This window comes from Larimichthys crocea, chromosome XI (genome assembly GCF_000972845.2).
Source record: "Larimichthys crocea isolate SSNF chromosome XI, L_crocea_2.0, whole genome shotgun sequence".
Classification (NCBI taxonomy): Eukaryota; Metazoa; Chordata; class Actinopteri; family Sciaenidae; genus Larimichthys; species Larimichthys crocea.
The window spans coordinates 9074673-9094581 of record NC_040021.1 but is presented as its reverse complement, the minus strand read 5'-3'; the positions used below and the strand labels follow the sequence as shown (position 1 = coordinate 9094581).

The 19909-nt window shown below is 43.7% G+C and overlaps 1 protein-coding gene across 5 annotated transcripts in view; it reads right to left on the bottom strand.

Annotated features, from left to right (window-relative positions):
* syne1a (spectrin repeat containing, nuclear envelope 1a) overlaps positions 1-19909 on the bottom strand; it is a 108605-nt gene that overhangs the window by 13036 nt on the left and 75660 nt on the right. For 4 of the 5 annotated variants that reach the window (XM_027284569.1, XM_027284567.1, XM_027284565.1 and 1 more), the window contains 38 exons: positions 18751-18891; positions 17578-17691; positions 17150-17311; positions 16499-16693; positions 16210-16383; positions 13625-13816; positions 12644-12775; positions 12366-12466; positions 12022-12172; positions 11796-11924; positions 11540-11713; positions 11213-11428; positions 11024-11125; positions 10817-10936; positions 10517-10717; positions 10255-10428; positions 10022-10153; positions 9700-9896; positions 9404-9536; positions 9114-9296; positions 8820-8969; positions 8537-8713; positions 8272-8427; positions 8038-8193; positions 7773-7943; positions 7506-7639; positions 7210-7414; positions 6279-6461; positions 6037-6183; positions 5796-5950; positions 5374-5521; positions 5193-5287; positions 4859-5093; positions 4416-4610; positions 3132-3257; positions 1738-1893; positions 999-1157; positions 425-591 (listed from right to left, as the gene is read on the bottom strand). In XM_027284569.1, coding sequence (XP_027140370.1) covers positions 425-591; positions 999-1157; positions 1738-1893; positions 3132-3257; positions 4416-4610; positions 4859-5093; positions 5193-5287; positions 5374-5521; positions 5796-5950; positions 6037-6183; positions 6279-6461; positions 7210-7414; positions 7506-7639; positions 7773-7943; positions 8038-8193; positions 8272-8427; positions 8537-8713; positions 8820-8969; positions 9114-9296; positions 9404-9536; positions 9700-9896; positions 10022-10153; positions 10255-10428; positions 10517-10717; positions 10817-10936; positions 11024-11125; positions 11213-11428; positions 11540-11713; positions 11796-11924; positions 12022-12172; positions 12366-12466; positions 12644-12775; positions 13625-13816; positions 16210-16383; positions 16499-16693; positions 17150-17311; positions 17578-17691; positions 18751-18891 — 6038 coding nt within the window. The remainder of the gene's footprint in view (positions 1-424; positions 592-998; positions 1158-1737; positions 1894-3131; positions 3258-4415; positions 4611-4858; positions 5094-5192; positions 5288-5373; positions 5522-5795; positions 5951-6036; positions 6184-6278; positions 6462-7209; positions 7415-7505; positions 7640-7772; positions 7944-8037; positions 8194-8271; positions 8428-8536; positions 8714-8819; positions 8970-9113; positions 9297-9403; positions 9537-9699; positions 9897-10021; positions 10154-10254; positions 10429-10516; positions 10718-10816; positions 10937-11023; positions 11126-11212; positions 11429-11539; positions 11714-11795; positions 11925-12021; positions 12173-12365; positions 12467-12643; positions 12776-13624; positions 13817-16209; positions 16384-16498; positions 16694-17149; positions 17312-17577; positions 17692-18750; positions 18892-19909) is intronic. The other variant, XM_027284566.1, reaches the window with a different exon arrangement.

Sequence of the window (19909 nt, the reverse complement as noted above, 5' to 3'; positions counted from 1 at the left end):
GAAGAGAGTTGAGGAGGGATGAGGAATGTGACCTCTCTCTGCCGCTCCACTACGTGGAAGCCCGACAGACACCAGTAAGGAACTCAGGAAATTCCTCAGCAGCATTGTGGGAAAATGAATAGCTCATCATGTGTGCAGGCGTGTTATGAAGAATACTATGGTAACAAGGCAGTGGCATGCCTTCGCTAATATAAACCCTTCTCCACTAGGAGGAGTGATGCAGCGCAGGATGTGTAGGGTGAAGCGTACGCATGGTGACGTTACCTCCCTCTGTTCATTCAAATAATAACACTGTGAGGACTGTGTGTGTGTTTTTCCATTCATCAGACCACAAGCTAAAGCCAAACTAGATAGTGTGTAAATAAACTTGTCTCTAATTGTTGTAGTACACACGTTTGTGATCCGGAGAGTCTTGTACACCCACCTGGCAGCGATGAGGTCCAGCAGGTGTTGCCAGCGTTCGCTGACTTTGCTGAGTTTGTGTCGGATCTCGGCAGCCTTGCTGTCTTGGCTGGACCTGGCCAGTCGCTCGCCCATAACCTGCAGCTGGTGTTTGTTCTCCTGAGCTACACTGATCTCCTCCTGGTAGTCCTGGAAGAGAGACACCAAGTAGGTTAACGCAGAAACGTGCGGTGTATCGTGTACGTGTGCAGAAAAGTGCAGATGAGACCACGTTAGTTAGTGTAGCATCATTTCCAGAGCAATGCACACGATGTGCAGTAAATACATAACATGTATAATAAATAACTGTGGCATTGACAAACAAGTCTTAACTATTACTCTAATGCTGAAGTAGTAAGGATTTAAACTAGTAATTATTCATTTTATTTACATATTTATTTAAATCCTGATGCATGTGCCCTAACTTCAAGAAAACCTTTTAAAAAATACACCCTTGTTGATAGCCCTCATCGGTAATCTATAATAGTCTCGGGTATGATTTAAGAAATATAGCACTCAAATCAATCACAGCAGTTGTGTTTATGTGCTAAAATCACCTTGCGCAGCTTTTCGATCATCTCTTCAATGCTGATGTCTCCATTCTGAGAGACCTTGCTCTCCATCTGTGTGAGCCACTCACACAGCTCCTTGTTCTTCTCATTGAACACTGCCCACTCATTCAATTTCTCGCTCACCTGCTGCCTGCGCAGGGAAAGCTGAGGGGACAAAGGGGAGGACAGAAGGGGGGGGGTGAGTGGAAAGAATGTGATGATGAGACAAAGAAAACATAAAAAAGACGTGATCATTTGGTGGTGTAGTGGTAGAAAAAGAACAATAATAAACAGATTTATAATTGCACAGCGTACGCTCAAATCAACCAGGGAATGCTTAAAAACAAAAACCTATTCATGCACAAACCAGAACATGCCCAGTGCTGTTAATTCTTCTAATCCTCTCTAAGTCTTAACCAAACACCCTTCACAGTAACACACAGCTCATAATGACACTGTTGGTCCAGTGACGTCTGAAATGTTAGCCATGGATATGGAAAGTTAGCCACAGCTCAACTCTCACCCTATCAAATACACCACAGCTGTTAACACTATCTATCTTCAGCAATGATCTGCGCTGCATGAGAAGATGCACTGTGTGCAGGCAAACAATATTTACTTTAGATAAGGTCTCTCTGAGTGAGGAGCTACTTCAGAATGAGTTGAGTACTTAGTGGGGAAATAAAATCAGCCTGATGAAAAAACACCTAATAATTTCATCGTCACGTGAACTGTGTGAATCTACCTGGTGGCAGACCTCCTCCCACTGGCGCTGTAACAGCTGGAGGCGTTCCTGTAGAACTGTGATGTCATCTGCGCTGACCACGCCCTCCAAGGAGTCCCTCAACATGAACAAGGAAGTGAGGTCATCGGTCCAGCCCTCCACACTGCTCTCCAGCTCCTGAATCCACATGACATGACAAAAAACATGAGAGAGAGATGACCCGTGGGCTTAAATGCAAAGATGCGCTCAGGCGAAGCTGATGAGACAGATTCCTGTTTCCCCTCAAAAAAAAAACTCCAGCCACAGTCAAATAAAGCAGGAAAACAACAGAGCGACAACTACTGCAGCTGCTGCACCAGCATAAATAATGAGGAGGAAAAGCAAAAACAGCAGACTGTCAATGAATATTACAGCAAGGCAAGAAAGACAAAAACTTTCCTCTGGCATTAAAATAATAGTAGCATGTCACATTCAATAAAGATAAAACATTGAAGGTTAAAGGCAGGATAAGGTAACAGACACATCTAACCTTGCATCCTCTCTTCCTCCGTCACTGTGACGGTTTTACTGCGGTGTAATCATTTGTGGACCCAGAGAATGTCTCCATTACACAACACACACACACAAAGGGAAGCACACACACACACATAAATACACCCCCACTACCAACAGGGATGCTCGCTTGCTCTCTCTCTCTCTCTCTCTCTCTCTCTCTCTCTCTCTCTCTCACATGCGCACGCGCCCTCTCTCTCTCTCCCCACCCCCTCTCTGTCCTCAGTTGATGCTACTCTCGCAGCCCTCCCTCCTCTCTTCCTTCCCCGAGGAGGATGTGTCATGCATGAAACATGACTTCATACAATGTCCAGTGGTTAACACAGACTGCATATAATCGTAATGTGAATTTTCACACAAACATTTGATGATTTCTGTGGAGGCGAACAAGGGGAATAAGAACATCGCTGTTTGGCATAATTTCAGCCTGAGCCACGTTAATTATTTTTCTAAGACTTTATTTTAGAAAGAGAATACAGAAAACTAATTATATGCATGTCTACAAAAAAAGCAACCTTTTTTTAATAAAAAAAGTCTATGCTGTGCCTCTGCAGGAGAATAAACAAATGTTATCCCAACAGTCTGAAAACCAAACAACAAGGTCACAGAATGAGACAGCAGCTGATGGATAAAGATGTTTTTCTGTTTATCTGTTTGTCCCCATAGCCAGATTAACAGGGTAAAGGGAGAACAAGCCTGTGTGTGTGTGTGAATGTGTGTGCATAATAATGCTGAGAATAAGAGAAAAGGTCATTGGGATATTTGGATATTGCACAGATATAAAAAAATAACCTGCAAAGATGTAAGAATTTGAATGTGTGTGTGTGTGATAGTTATGACAATGTGTATCAGATTCCCCTCACCTTGCATCTGATTTGCTCCGAGTGCAGCTCCTCATGGTGGTCAGGCAGAGGCACAGACAGCTTCCTCTTGAAGGCCCTCAGCTTCTCCAGTGACGCATTTATGCCCTTCTCACATCGCTCACAGTTCTGCACACACACAGTAACACACACACACACACACAGTAAGAATTAGAGCATAAAACGCACTGCAGATCTCATCATACACGGGGAAGTTGCTATAAATTCTTCCAGCAGCTGCAGCATCAGTAGGGGTGAGCTGCAGAATACACAATCACAAACTGAAGTCAAGCCACACAAATGATCATGCTGTAAAACAGCCCACTCAGCTCTGATCCTCCCAAGCAACACAATAAGACAGAGTGACACAGCAAAAATCAAACAGTCAGAGAAGAGAGTAAACATAGTTTCATGACAAAAGAGGAAGGCTCTGCTCCAAAGGGCACAGATTACAGCTATTTATAGAGTCTGAATAACAACCCAGTTCAGGATAAAACAGAGCAGTATTTGGTAAGAAATGCTGCGGCAAAGTGGCATACCTTAAGGCAAGAGTCATGGTAAAAGGACAGCTAGGGTAGGACTAGAATAATTACAGCAGCTGCTGTCTAAGTGTAAACCAAAAAGGACGGAGCGAGAGTTTAACTAAGATTGTAGGAGAATAAGAGGAGGAAAGAAGAGGACCAAAATTCTCTGATGCATCTTTTTAAACTGCGTCATTCAGTCCCATTTAAAACACGGAGCTAACACAGCCTTTAAAATCAACCTCGCTGGATTCAAATCACTACAGTGCGCTGCACAGTGTCACTCTGGACGTGTTCCCTGGGCTGGCAAACAATGCTTGAGTGTGAAAGAATGTGCGCAGATGCTTGGCAATTTATCTGATGTGTGCTTTGCTTCCTTTCAGGACTTAAGGTGCAGCATTGCATAATTCATGTGACAGCCTGGTTCCACTGTCCTGCATGTGTACAACCAGGCGGACTCATTAAGGGCTCAAATGCCCTTCAACACCCTTCACACCAACTTCACGATGCAGCATGGTAGCACAGCCTCTAACTTAACCTTCAACATGGGCGTCATATATCTGCATCAGCACATGATATCACATAATACAGCACTGATCAGTAATCCTTTCACCCTTAAAACTGTTATAATGGTTTAATTTTTTTTTTACTTTCTATCATTGCATGCCAACAAGAACCCAAGCATAGAAGAGTGAGATACATTCATATATTCAACAGTCAGGGTAAAATTAGTATATTTGTTCATTGTCATTCAGTTTTTTCTGACCTTGAGCAGGCCGTGCAGCTCTCTCCTCTGCTGGTCCAGGCGGTGGTGGGCGTGTCTCCACCTCTCCTGAATCTCCATCAGCTCTGTCTGCAGGGTGGACTCGGCCTCGGCGTCGGCTGACAGAAGTAGGCTCCGGCCAGCCTCCACCGTCAGGATGTAGCCTCCCTGCTGCCTCTGGAGCACTCGCTCCCTAAGCTGAAGGAGTGAAGACGGGGACAGTGGGCAGAGGGGATACAGGTTAACTTAGGGAATCTACTGTAATGATGGAGGAGGGTTGAGTGTTTATTAACAGGAGGTTTAGGATTGCCTGGATCAATTTAGTGTTTAATTAAAATGTGAAATTAGAATTGGCTTGCAGGGATTAATCATTTCAGAGAAGATTAGAATAAGGCGATGAGTGAAGTGAAAGACTTTCAATGCTCCTCTGTGTTGTTGTAACCTACCTGTATCTGATCCAACAGGTTTCTGGCCTGCTGTAGGGCGACTGGTTCTCCAGGCTGATGTACATCTGGATCACGGGTCACTTCTTGAAGCCACTGTAGCAGCTTCGCTGCCATCTCATGATAATTCTGCCACTGACGGACCAGACTGTCAATAATGCCCCTTCGCTGCTGAGCCCGCCTCACTACACCCTGCCACTGATTGCTTAGCAAAGCCAGCTTCACACTGAAGTCATCTCTGTTAGGGGGACACGAGTGAGAATAGCATGTAAGATTTTAACAAAATGACAGTTTATTTATCATGAGATCAGTAAAACTGTCAGGATTGTGTGTTTACCTGTCATCCATTTGTCCCTGATCCAACATACGATGGCCATCACTGATGATGGAGTAGAGAATCTGTTGCCTGCTAAACATCTCTGCCTGGAACAACTGCAAATACACATTTATATTTATATCAGCGTAACAGTGTACATACGATGCAATTAATAGACATGTAATTTTAATGCTTCTCTGACCTCATGGTCTCTCTGCTGCTCCAGCAGACTCTGGTAGTTGCCAGAGATCTCAGCAGCCAGCTTCTGTTCAGTTTCAGACAGGAAGTCCATCCACGCCTCACACTTCTGGAGGAAACTCTGCTGCTGGAGCAACACAGCCTGCAGTTTACTGGAGAGGGACAGAGGGGAAATTGGAATATAAAGAACATTAACATAGAAGAAGATGAGGACCACTTCATAATAAGAGTTTTATAACTGCAGGCTTGGTGTCTTATTGTAAAGTTAAAAATATAAAACCAACACTTCTGATATATTCATTATAGTGGCTTATTGCAAATGTGCAAACACTGAATTAATATCTAACTAAATATTAATGATGTCTTTAAGTAGTTAACTGTAAAATTATACAATAGAAAAAGCTTTGGGAAAAGATTTTAAAGTACCTGAACCTCTCAGTGAGGTGAGCAGAGTGAGCTGCCCAGGCTCTGTTGAGACTTTGCAGCCGTTTAACATCTCTGTCACTGACTGGCAGTCTGTACACCAACTCGTTAACACGCTCCAGGTCAGGAGACAAACTGCTCAGCTTCAGCAGGTGAACCTGGAAATGCATTGTTACACATTATCAGACGAATTTACACAGACGAACAGTCTTTTATTACAACAAAGACAGCAGCATTTTTGTACCTTCAGCTTTTCCATACGTGTCTGGACCACAGTGAGCTCTGGTGAGCCAACTGGGTCAGACTCCTTCAGCACCTCCTCAGCCTCCTCTGCCTTACGGATCAGTGTGTCCAACTGCTCTCTGAAACCCTCACAGGCCTGAGATCCAGACTACAAACAGTCAGAGAGACAGAGTGAGAATCCAGAAGCCAACCTACATATCATATCCTCTTATTCATGATTGAATTCATCCCTGCCATCCTAACCTGCAGTACTTCCTGCTGCCTGTGAAGGGCGTGCTCCAGTGTTGCTAGGTGATGTGTGAGTGACAGGTGGTCAGACTGAAGGGCTGCAGAGGAGGAGGCGTCAACTTGGCTCTTCAGCTGTTCCCCTAAAGCCTGCAGCTGCTGCAGAGACTGCTGCACTGACGCCTGGTCACCGAGACATGCCTGCAAGAGTAAAGTCATCAGAGAGAGATGGATGTTGAAAGTCATAGTGTAGACAAGAGACATATCCAAAATATCAGACTTTAAGGAAAACTTTGACATATTTTTTATTTTGGATGACTTATTCAATCCAAAGACTTGCTGTCGTGATCTTTTTTTTAATAAATAAATTCATGAGGAGTAAAAGAAGCTTTTAAGACAGGACAACCCCATCCATTAACAATAATTACAGTTCTCAGCCACATAATCTTTAGGAACTGTTTATTAGTGATCCTCAACGTTCTGCTTACAGTTTTAGGACAGTGTGTCTCTAGACATTTCACAGCATGGCCCTACAATCCCAGTGTGACACCGGAGGACCCCTGCAGTGTAAATCAGGGGCCTGTCTTTCCCTCTGCAGTCCCCCTTTCAAAAGGCTTTTGTTAGATTGTGCTGTGAATCTACATCCAAGCATACAAAAGGGCAGCGTGCAATTTGGTATTCTGCAGAGGGTATAGAGGCTTTGTGAATTCTCAGAGTGAGCTGACAAGCAGTTTCAGGGCTTATTCACAAAGCTAAAGGAGACTGAAAGTAAGCAGGAAGAAGTATTTTTCTAAGCCACACATGTGGATGTAGTAATAATCTAACACTAGACCTACATCATCATGCAGAAAATGTTTAAAATTACGACTTATTAATACCTGCACATTGAAAAAATGTTTGTATAATCACGAACTGGACTCCTGTGCTACATTATCCCATCTCTACTCACACTGCAGTCTGTTATCCAGGCGCTGCTCTCCTCCTCTGTGATCTCCCTGTCGGTGGCGCTCTTCAGCAGGCGATCAGCACGTTCTTCCTGTTTCTGAACCGCCGTCACACACTGGCCATATAATAACTTGTAACGTTGCCACAACCCCAGCAGTGCTTTACTGCTCCTCAGCTGCTCTGAGATCTGCTCTAGCAGACCGTTCCACCTATAACAGAGCAAGAGAAACATATTATTACACAGCTCAGAAGCTAGTTGATGATTAAGATTAAAGCTGCAGTTTAAATTTAGAGACCTACCTGACGTTCACGTCCCGGAGGGCTCTGTTAAGGGTTTCAACCACAGACGGGTGGCACTCTGTCAGCAGCTGGTGTGTTACAGAGCCAAACTTCCTCAGGCTGCTCTCCTGTTTGTCCATCTCCTCCTGCAGATTCTGAGAAACACAACCACTAAAAGTTAATTTCATCTTAACTGTGTTCATAATAACTTTCAAACGACTTCTTCACGCACTCAATGTGTTCCCCTTTCCAAAATAAAGAGGGCAGTCTATTTTCGACTCTCCTCACCTCCAGACTCTCCACCTGCTGCTGCACTGCCTCTAGAGACCCATTGAGGAGGCACAGTCTGGACACAGAGTATCTCCCCTCCATCAGGTAACCATTAATCTCCTCTGAAGCTCGCCGGTACAACGTCCACTGCTCCAGCACCGACCGCAGACTCACTTTCATTTGACTTATCTGTTAGGAAGATGGGAGACAGAATGTGTAAGTGCCTTAAAGCACAATTAAGGCAACAAACCATGAAGGTAAAAAAAAAATCCAGGAGGCCTACCATGTGGTCCAAATGAGCCCAGGACTGGTTCAGTCCTTTGAGGGTCTCCTTGACAACAGAGCAAGCCACTCCTTTCTTATCCTGGATGAGAGCATTTCCACGTTCCTCTGTCTTCTCTAGTTCCTTCTCTTTTTCCTTCACTAATTCCTCCAACTCCTGCAACAATAAAAACATTATTTAATCATCAAAAAACTCAAACTGTGTTTGGCCTTCAGAGCAGTGCTGAATGTGTACCTGACAGTCTTTAAGTGCATTCTGCACCGACGCTACATCCTCTATCCTGTGTATCTTCTTCAGTTTCTCCTCCTGAAGTGTGAGCCAGGTTTTCAAGGCCTGGACTCCATTTTCATGCTCCAACCAACCTTCCAAAAGTCCTTCTAATAGCTGAATCTAAAATAGAAACACAATGCAGAACAGCTGAAGAAATAGCAAACTAAAAAATAGAGGGAGGAAAACATTTCAGGTCTACTTTTTGAGTACATTGTGACTGAAACATTACCTTTTCACCAATGAGTCCCTGCAGTATCTGCCATCGTCTGTTCATAGCCCCCAGCTTCTCAGCAAAGTCTGTTTTGTCACTGCGCTTTCCTTCAACATCCTGACTGCTGATCTGCAGCACTGACTGGTTTACAAAGTCCACAGTCAGCTGCTTACAGGTCAGATCTATGTTGAAACCCTGTGAAATACAAATGAGACACGATGAGAGGGATTCTTTTGCAGTTTGACCAGACTGATACAACTACTGAACTCTTTCCCTGATAAGAGAAAAATCTGTTAAATACCTTATACTTCTGCAAGAAGTTCTGAACCACCTCTGAGCCTACAGCTCCCATGATTTTGTCTTGGTCTTCCTCTATGATGTTTTCCATGAGAGAAATCCAGCTCATCAGCTCTGTGATAGCGTGCCGTGATGCCAGCTTCTCCATTTGCAACTATGGGATGAGAACAAAGTACAAAATACAGTATCATCAGCTACGTCAATGTCAATAAGCCACATTAGAAATTACTTAAAACATTAGAACTAAACTGGGTGACAACTGATGAGCATTAAAGTGTGACAGCTGTTTTCCTCAGACCTGGTGTAGCTTCTCTTGTACTACAGGAATACGAGTCAACAGCTCAGCCCACTGAGTGTCGATCTGGCCCAGCGCTGTCCTGAGACCAGCTGTGTCCACTCGTTTCAGACGCAGAAGCTGGTTTCCTGTGCTCAGCACGGATGAACGCAAAGACGACTTAGCATCCACCTCTTTGGAAAACTCCTGTCAGAAACAAAACAGACAGTCGAGAAGTTGTTGTTAATAATATAGATGTTATTATCAGCTTTGTGGTAAATGTTTTGCTGTTCATGTGATAACCAGTAACTAACCAGAAAGGCATAGAGGTGGTCTCTCACAGTCTCCAGCTCCTGAGGTACTGTCACTGACTGGGTTGTCCAGAACTCCAGCCGGTCCAGAGCCGACTGCAACCAGTGACTCAACTCTGCTGACTCACTCTGGTACCTGAGATTTAGAGACAACATGTGATATTTTAATTTAGTTTTGTCATTTTCACTGTGTCCATCCTTCTGGTATGGAGTACATATCTACATAGCTGATTTGAGAATGAGAAATAAGTTATTGGGATTCTTGACACTCTCAACACACTCAGACTATTGTCCCTGACCTGCTCCAATGTTTTAGCGTTGAATCGAGGCGGTGCAGCTCCTTGTTGACCTTGGTGGTGGAAGAGAGCCAGTGTTCTCCCAGCTGGGTCAGCTGGTTCTCCAAGTCTGAACAGCCAACCGACAGAAGAAGCCTCTTACCCTCCTCCAGGAGCTGGTACAGCTGGGGCTGATGCTCCGTCAGGCTGGCCTTCAGGCGCTAGAGGACAGAGGAGAGCACAGATGGATAATTGATGAATTAAAATTCAATATACTAACAAGCATGCTTGACTACAGCTTTCAGGGTAAGTCAGATGACATGTTGATACAAGCAGTGCCCCTTGCCTGGAAGAGACTGATCCTTTCAACGAGTCTTTCCTCTGTCTCCTCAACCAGTCCCACAGTGGGGATGCTACACTCCACAGCCTCCAGCTGTCTACACAGAGCCTGGTAGTCTTCCACAAGCCTGCTCCATGACTGTCAGAGAGAGGACAAAGAAGGCAGTGACTAAGTTATTGTATTCCACATCAACTGTACAGTTCATATCTGCGATTACTCTATTAATCACTCATTCTCACCTCCAGTATGCCCTCCAGCTCCACCCCTCTCCTGTGGGCCTGTTTAAGCACACTGTGGGCTAATCCCATTGTCTCCTCCAAGGTCTGGCTTTCCCTCTGTGCCACCAGACCAGACACTTTACTGTAGAACGTCTGGGTGAGGATCATGTGGCATTCCAGACCCTGGAAAAACTCCTGTATTAACATAAGAAATGGTTGTTAGAGAAGAAATAATTGGTCTCTTAATTGCATTATGCTCCCACATTTTACAAACCCTCCTTACTTTGTGCTTGTCCAGTAACATCTGGACCTCTATGACAGACGCCACTGTCATCTTCTGATCGGCAGCCATCTTGTCCTGGGCGGTGTCCACCAGGTCTGTGAGGTCATGAAGTGCAGCTTCATACTGAGCCTTGAGAGACAGGCCGTGGTTCAGGCTGCTACGTCTGGAGCCTACCATCAGCACCAGTTCCTCATACGCATCCTACACAAAACATGTCAGACATATATCAGAGTATTATGACGCTGGAGCTTATGACCTTTGAGGATAAAGTACTGAGCTCCACAGGGGATTTGATATTACCTGTAGTTTGAGAAGTTCCTGGTTGGAGATTTGATGTGATTGGAGTCCCTCTGCTCTGTTCTTCAGCTCAGTCACTCTCTGCTCAAACTCTCTCAGACTGTCCTCCACCTCTGATAGTGTCTACAAAAGATGCAACATGTTTTTAAAATGCCTTCCCAGAAACTACTGCCAATTCACTACATCTATGAGATATTTTTTCTATCATACCTCTATTTGTTTGGATGCAGGTCTGTCCACAATTCCAGCCATCTTTTGTAGCAACAGGTGTTTACTTTCACTCAAAGCTGTGAACAGCATCCTCAGTTCATTCTGGCAAGGACAACAGAAACACTGAGTAAGATAAGGTTTTCTTTTACCAGTAACATGACTGATGGTTTGACAGTCTTGTCATTGTACCTGGAAGGTTGAATGCTCCTGCAGCCTGTCCCTCATGCCATCACAGTGTTGTTCCAGGGTGGAGTCCAGTAGCCCCATCCTGTCCTGCAGGCCCTCCAGTGTTTCCTCCATCAGGCCTTGTTCCTCTCCTCCACACAGCCGACCTGCTCCTCCACCCAGAAGGTCTCTGCACAGGTTTACCTCCCCGGTCATCCCCTTCAGCTGTTTATTCAGACCCTGAACAGAAGAGATGAGGTCAGTAACATAGCTCATATATTCCATCCGGTAGATTTGTTATTATGTAGTCTGTTTATTTGAACTGTTTATGGTTAGCAGTGTCTTTAGTACCTCTAGATTTGTAAGTTGTGTCTCTGTATCCTCAGACAGCAGCACAGGACCAGAGAGCAGCTGATTCTCAGCAGCATCTAACCAGGAGGAGGCTGCTGAAACTGCAGCATACAGGTCCTGCTGGACTGTTGTCCCTCCTAAAGACCCCACCAGTTTACTGTCACCACTTGCAGCCTGTGAGGAAGGACAGAGAATATTAAAAACAATAGTGCAGTAGTAATGAGAGATTATAATAAGGTAGAAAACTGTGGTGCACCTCTTGTGCGATTCTTTCCAAAGTCTGGCTGCAGGCCTCAAACAAAACTCTGGGAGAGCAGGAGTCCTGGCTGACAGACTCGCCTCTAAACACCATGCTGGGACTGGACAGACGGGATCGGTGGAGGACCTGCACACAAGAGTGAAAAATGAGATGTATAAACAGATAAATGCAAACAAAAGTTCCAACAGAAAGCACATCAGCCCTAAGCACAATATGTATGTACCGGGCTAAGTTGGTCCTGGTCCAGGGTATTGAGGGAGAGCTTCAGCTTCGTGCTCTGATCCTTATTCAGGTTCTCCCAGCGCTGTCTCAGCTGGTCCATAGGAGACATGCTGTCAGTCTCCAGCAACACTCCTCCTGGGATGGACACCTCACTGTGAGAGGGAGAGGGGTGTGTCATCATGAGAGATAATATTTGGTCAATCCAATGTGATCAAATGTTTATGCAATTCAAATAAACATGTAAATATGCATTAAAATCAGACTAAAACTCAAATAAGAGAAGCTCCTCAGTACAGAATTAATAAATTTTTGTTCATTCCTTTGAAGGGAAAACAAAGTAAGTACCTGTCCCCATTGGGTGTGGTCTGTTGGCTGAGTAACTCTTCTCCAACATTGGCTACAGACTGGAGCAGCCTCCTCTGTTCAGCTACTTGTTCCTGCAGCTCCTAGGACAATACAGTAATAAGGTCATATAATGTGTGAGTTATATTTGATTTATTAAGTATCTACTCCCTATCTGAAATTGATTCATTGAGCGATTTGGTACTCAAGTGATTAAAATAGGCTCAGCACAGTGAGGCTGTTACAGTAAAAACTATGTAAAAAGTTCAGCTTCTTCTTACTCTCTGTCGAAGAAGGTTGTCGTGGTGCTGCTGTGTGCGTGTGGATCTGGCCTGGGAAAGCCAATCCTGGACATTAGGACTCTGGGACAGAGATGAGTCTGGTTCACTGTCCTCCAGCTCCTGCAATGAACCCTGGGAGAAAGACAGAGGGACTTCAACACTTAATTAAATGTTCCAAAATGTGAAAAAAGGGACAGGAAACTGGGTTTTCTTTCTGTTTGCGACTTTTTAAAGGAACAGAAAAGAAAATGCAGAACATGACATCTACTTCATGATTTCATTTCTGTTAAACAGTCCTGGAGATGTTTTAATTCAGATAGAATAAATCTGTGTTTTAAGATATTAAAATGTGTGTTATATACTGTATATATCAAACTAAGATTGTTGCCAGCATTTTAAGTAGACTCTAACAAATACACTGTTGTTGTAGCTGCTGTGTTGTACAGTCATTTTGTGAATGAATGAGTCAGTATTTACTACAAGAGCACATTGAGAGAAGTAAGCAACATGGGGACATCCTTTAATTTTCAGTGCAAATCAAGAGATTTAAGAAAAAAACTGAGTTGATATTCCCAAATGGGACAAAACCACAAAGCAAAAAGGCCAAAGTGCTGTGTCATCAGAAACACACCTGATGCAGTACATTTAGTGTTAGCACGTGATGAGGTAGCATCCTTTTGTCTGTTGTTTGAGGCCCATTGTGATACACACAGGCTCTTGTTGTTCCATTGTGGAAAACAGTAGACTTTTATGATAGAGCATGACACGACCTTTAGTAATAGCACAATACTACCATTGATGCGGTTACACACAGTCACATAATGCAGCACAGCACAACAAAAATGACACAGAGGCAGGGAGGAAGGGAAAGCTGGGGAATGGAAAGATGTGTGGGAATGTGGATGGGAAGTGAACTGAAGGCAGGAGAGGACAAGAACATAGTTAGTGGGAAAACAAAACTCACATGACCTCTGATCTCACCTGTATGTCAATCTGTTTGTCCTGCAGCATCTGCTGCAGCTCCATCAGGCTGTCTTTGAGGGAGCGCAGTTTAAAGGTGAGTTGTTCCGCCTCTCCTTTGGTCTCCGCCCGACCCTCCAACAGCAAGCTCTCACTGTGGACGGACAGCTCTGACAGATACGACACCTTCTGCTCGATCTCAAACAGCATGTTCTGGAGAGGGAGTTACAACAAACATCTCATTATCTGGACTGTTTGACTAAAGAGCCACTCATGTTAAAATAAATTACTAAAATCTTTATTGTCTGGTATTTGGAATATGCCTACTACATTATTAAACACCTATTATTATAAACTATGAACAGATCCTACATGCCAAACTGTATCACTCTGCATTTCAGTGGTATGTCAATGTATTTCAGAGAGTCTAACAAAATAATCACAAACAAATCTATGTTGTTTAACATTTAAGAGATTTTTATTGGTTTAAATCAGTGGTTCCCAAGCTTTCTGGCTTACGACCTGTTATTATAACCTATTATACAGTAAATTACCAGAAACCCAACAAAGATTAGAGGAAATAAGGGAGAGTTAGAGGCAATAAACATAACTTTGTGTGGCAGAAACATGTTTTTTTCATCATTTTAATCATCTCACTACCTCTAAGATTTATCCTGCAAACCCTTGTGGTGGCCCCAAGCCATTGGTTAAACCACTGGTTTGAGTGACTGACAGACAGAGCACCACTAAACAAAATGAATGGAACTTTTAGTTATTTGTAACATGCCACGCATACACGCAGCATCCTTCAGCTGCACACGTATTAATCTGCTTCTCCTTGTGTCATTATTCTAAGATCTATTTATGAATTCATCAGTTCCCTTTAAATCGTTTTCACTATATCCCACTCACTCTTCTATTACATTTCTTATCAAGAGAAACACCAGAAACAAGAGACCCTCCCTTTCCGTGTCCACACTGTGTGTGATACAATTGTATTGAGGTGGAGAAGAGGGGGATTAAGGCCGTATCGCCTTCTTTCACATAAGAATACAAGGGCCCTTGGCAGAGATGGGGAGGTAATTCCCACAGAGAGTTTTTCCTGACAATAGAGAGTGCCGCCATATAACTCTTTTCCTTCAATTCATGACTGTGTGATTTACTGAGAAGATAGAGAACCTCTGTTTACACTGCTTACAGTGTGTTGATTATCAATTAGTGTGTAAGTGTTTAAATAAACAGACTGTGTTTGTCCAGGAAAGAGCTCACAAAGTTAACAACAAAACCGAGAAGCAGAAACCCAATTCATATGATACAACCAATGCTTTATTTGTAACATTTTCTAACCAAAGCCTTTCATATTTCATACTCCACTCAAATCCCTTGATCTTCACTGCTCCCTCTCTGCGTGAGTTGCTCCACTTCTACCCCTTTCACCCCTATTCCTCACTTTATCCCTCTAACCTCATGTCCCTTCCCATGTTTTTCTCAAACCATCGGATCTATACTGTTATAATCTATGATGCAGACAGTCTTTACCCCGTGGAGATGGGGATCCGAATGGACCAGACCTTTAGACCTGAGCTCCATGGGAGCCATATGTGAGCTGTAATCAGCTTACTGTCCCCTCAGCTGCTACAAACACACACACTTTATTTTCTTTGCCTAAACCACAGAACCAATGTTATTACTGCTGAGAAACCAATTATGTTGCATCATAGGATGATTTTTAAGTTAAATCTTTCCACAAAAAGCTGCCAAAACACCTCTTATAAGACCATAACTGACTGATTTAAAGTTAAATCTAAAGCACACGTATATTAGTTTAGTTTAGTTTAAGACTGTTTAGTTTAGTTAGGCACTCCCGTTAGAAGCAGTGTAACAGGTTTAGAAAACCGTGAACATTTTACCAGTTAGTCAGAAACACTGTCACTAAAAATGTAAACAAACTTTTTTTTTTTAAATCTATTTTCCCAGATGTTGAGTTGTGGTTGATTTATTTGCTACTTTGACCAGAGTACTAAGACCTAAATAAGTCATGTGTTCTTCACAAAGACACATGACTGTGCACCACTACATCACCACTGCTACCATTTAGCCAAGGGTGCTAATTACCCCAGATAATGAAATGTTACCATAGAAACGGGCTGGTGGGAGAATGTTTGAGGACTAGTGAGGAGGTTAAAAAGAGAGAGATACAAGGTCTGTCCCTGATCCTAATCCAAAAGTCCTTAACCTAAAAAAAAGTGTTAAATTATTAGACAATAGCATCCTATTCTGTTCCATATCCCGTTTGTTGAGGACAAACAGTTTATTCATAGCTAAAATAGTCACAGTAATACAATACCAAAGAAAAGAACCCAATGATAGGCACTATTTATGGAAACATTGAAGCCAGCCAGATACTTGCATAGCATACAGACTTTCATACAGCGCTGAGGGCAGAGGAAAGAATTTAAAAGTTTTCCTTGACTCTGTCAGTCACGGAAAAAAATCTGAACCTATCAGGAGATCATCAAGATAAAGCACCATGGGCAAAACTGTCACACTTGGGAATCTTAATAAACCAAACCAGCCTTTGATGACAGCAGAAATGTAAATCTCACCTGACAGTCGATGAGCTGCTCCTCCATGTCCAGGTCTTCGTTTAGAGGCTGAAGGGCAGAGCTCAGAGTCGCACGTGTGCTGAGCAACCAGTGGTCGAGCTCCTCTGCCTCGCTGTGGTACCGCTGCAGTGCCTGTTCTTGTCGCTGCTCTTCTAGCTGTTCACTCAGTCTCTCCTACAGTGATGACAGGCATGTTAGAGCGTGTTAGCGTGTAAAGCTCTCATGTAAATACAAATGTGAATATGCAAATTTCTAGGGATGTAAATGAATATCATTTTTGAGTGCCAACCTCCAGCAGCTGCCGTTTCCCAGAAGCCTTCATTCGAATGGTCGCCATCCTCTCTCCCAGCACAGTGAGAGTAGACTGGAGAGCCAGCTGGTCACCAGCCTCTCCATCGCTGTCGCTGTCTGCCAGCTCCTCAGAGAAACATGTCTGTAACTCACCAATCTCATCCTGTAGCATCAGGATCTCATCCATCAGAGCCTGGACAGACAGAGATTAGAAAAGTGTGAGAGATTTAAAGGGAGAGAAGAAGAAGAGAAAGACGAAGACATTGACAAGAACATGGTGAGAGACGACAGTAAAAGTAAGTTTGTCCAGAATTGCCTGACAGTAGCGTTACAAAAAGGAAAAGGGATTGTATCGACTGTCGCTGTGAAGTTGGCATAGCAACGGAGAGCAGTGCCATGCAGTCTGTGCAACCATTGCACGGGCTAGTGTAATTTTAAACCCCTTAATCATTCTCTGTTTTCTTAGAGCAGAATTGTCTTTGTCAGCCTTGCCCACTTTCCCCAAGAGATGTCTTCTGCCTGCCTTTTAATTTACACTTAACATGCACAGCTACTCTCAGTGTTATTATCTGTACTGCACGCCACTCCTCCTCCATCTTTCTCAACCACCCCAATATCTCCAGACCTCTCTGTCCCCCCTTTCTCTCACCTGGTGTGCAGCCATCTGGCTCTCTGGGCTCTTGCTGGGCTCCAGGCCCTCACTGAGCGCTCCCTCGATGGACTCCATCTTAGTAGAAATGGACTGAAGGGACTCTTGATAATGCTGCTGCCGCTCCAGAGCCTCATATAAACTCTTCTGCTTCTCGCTGATCTGTGGTAGGAGAGAAGGGTCGGAAAGAAAAAGAAATAAGTGAATGATGGCAGCTGGAGAAGAAGAGTTGGGGAAAAAGTCCACTGTATCATTTGTCTTATGATTTGCGGTAGCAGAGGTAGTTAGGTATACTTTAGTATCACTTTAGTTCCAACATCAGTTCAAGTTTGAGACCCAATTTTGGCTTTAATGTAGTGTAATGTAGCTTTTGTCATAACTGTCCAATAGTGGCCTAAATCCTAAATGCAGCTGATGATTTGACATACCACATTTTTGAGTGTTTCCCACGATCTCTGCAGGTCATCCAGGTTAGCAGCACTAGTCTCCATAGATGGGTCATACAGCTCTTGGAGAGGTGCTCGGCTTAGCGCACCTCGACCCTGTACAGTAGCACAACAACACAGTGAGTGGAGGTCTTGACTGTGTGCGAGAGCGATGTAGAGTATATGCCTGCTGCAGTGTTTCTGACGCTCACTGGAGCTGGTGTTCTGGTTCTGATTTGTCCTTTTGTCCGCCAAACATACTGTCAGCAATGAATACGCTACATTTGGACCACATGTTTGCATGACGTGTCACTAAGTTGTACATACTTTCAGACACTCCTTTAAACTGAAATGACAATGGGTTAATGATTATGGTAGTTCTTGGTTATGGTTACTCAGGCCACCCAAAAGCTCACATACTTCCACAGAACCAAAATTTAAAAATAGTAAGCATTCCCTATGACATGAGTTACCTCTGTTTGTTTTCACTTCAGCAGCATCTAACTGAGGTCCCATGAGATTAGTTTAAACTCTCTCCCATGATACTTTCCTTCCCTCACTTTCCAGCTGCTCTTGGCTTTATTGATTTTAGTCAGTGACACATCACGAGACAGAAAGATTGCATCAACCTTTCACAATAATAACTTTAAAAAAACAACTATGACCTTTGCTGTTACTTTCAGAACAGCAGAAAAAAGAGTGGCAAAGACATTTCTTTCAGCAAAGTAAATCTGCAAACATAATGCTAATAAACAAGGAAAAGCAGGGGCAGCACAGCAACTCTCCAGCTGTTTCAAACATCCATCGTTTTGATAGTGGTTTGGTGGTGGGGATGGGATGGGATGGGGTGCAGAGCTAGCATGTCCATCTTAAGTTATTTAGTCACATATTCAATATTCAGTCTAGTAATTCAGACAAACAAAAAGCAACAGTGCTTTCAATGCAAGCTCACTCGCTGCAGTAATAATTAATATCTTATTAGAAGACTAAATATTGGTTTTGTGACTCATTAGGATGGACATTTTTTGCTGCCCAGGTTAAGGTGGTTGGCTCCTTATGATGTTAAAGTGAGAATTTCAGGTGTAAAATGTGAAAGGGATGATGGTAGTATGGAAGCTGGGCAGATCAGGTAATGCTGGAGGGCTCTGGAGGTAACCAGGATGGGGTTTGCAGTACCTGGTTAAGAGGAGCGTCAGCGTTAGCCCCTGGGGAGGGGGAGCGGCAGGCAGGGGGAGAGGAAACCTCGCTGTTGGTGCCCTCCTCCCCTGACTCCTCCGTCACAGGGGAGAGGAGTGTGTGGCAGCGGCCGGCTGTCATCTGACCACGCACACACACACACCGCACATCAAACGCACACATCAAAAGAAGCAGTAGGAGGAGAAGGGAGGAGGACCAAACAGAAAACGCCCAGATCAAAAGGAGTAAGGGGAGAAAAATGAAGAGAGAGGAGAAGAGAGAGCATAAAAATTAATGGGGGAGTGCAGGTTAGGCAGAATGCAGTTTGCACTTTGCTGATTAATTAGACAGCGAGTAATCAGATAACACTCAAGAGGACACAAGGTAGATCACATTGCTGCTATTGACATAAAACACTGCAACGTGTTCGCCATAGCACAGCATTAAAGAGACATAATTCACTGTAGCGCTGCTCTGTGTTAGCTAATGGACAAACACTGTGGATGAGTCAGGAGGATTTTTACAGGATAAATCAGGGGAAAGGAACGACCATTACCGGGAAGCTGAAAATCACACACACACACACAGTAGGTGCACACATAAACACACACTGACACTGCTCACACCACACAGACTCATACTCATACTGTTGCAGTTTCAGAACCACAGTCATTTCCTTTCCATCACTGGCGCGCTTCCCTTGTAAGTGGCATCCAGATTGTTATCCAGATCACAGACAAGTTTTTATGTTTTTTTTAGATATTAAAACTATGTTTTACAGGGAATATTTCTCTTTGTGAACTAGGAAATAACCACTCATACAAGCTGATACATAAACACAGTTTTAAAAAAGGTCATTAAAAGGTATGTGAAACGTGAACACTAAGAAGAAGAAGAAGAAGTCTGGGGAAATCCACAGGAAGACCGAGGCCCAAACTTAAAGGAAGCATAGCCAACATAGCTAACATACACTGTAGGAGTTAATACAGTAGTAGCAGCGGTGGCGGCAGCAGCTGTCCTAGAAGTAGACACAGTTGTCTGTGTGCTTGCATGCTTCAGCAGAGAGGCAGAGCTGAAATGTGAGCCAAGCCCTCACTGGGCTGCTTTCTGGCAGTTAATGCAGAACTTGGCTCTTGTTATATTCGGAGGACTTTTTTCC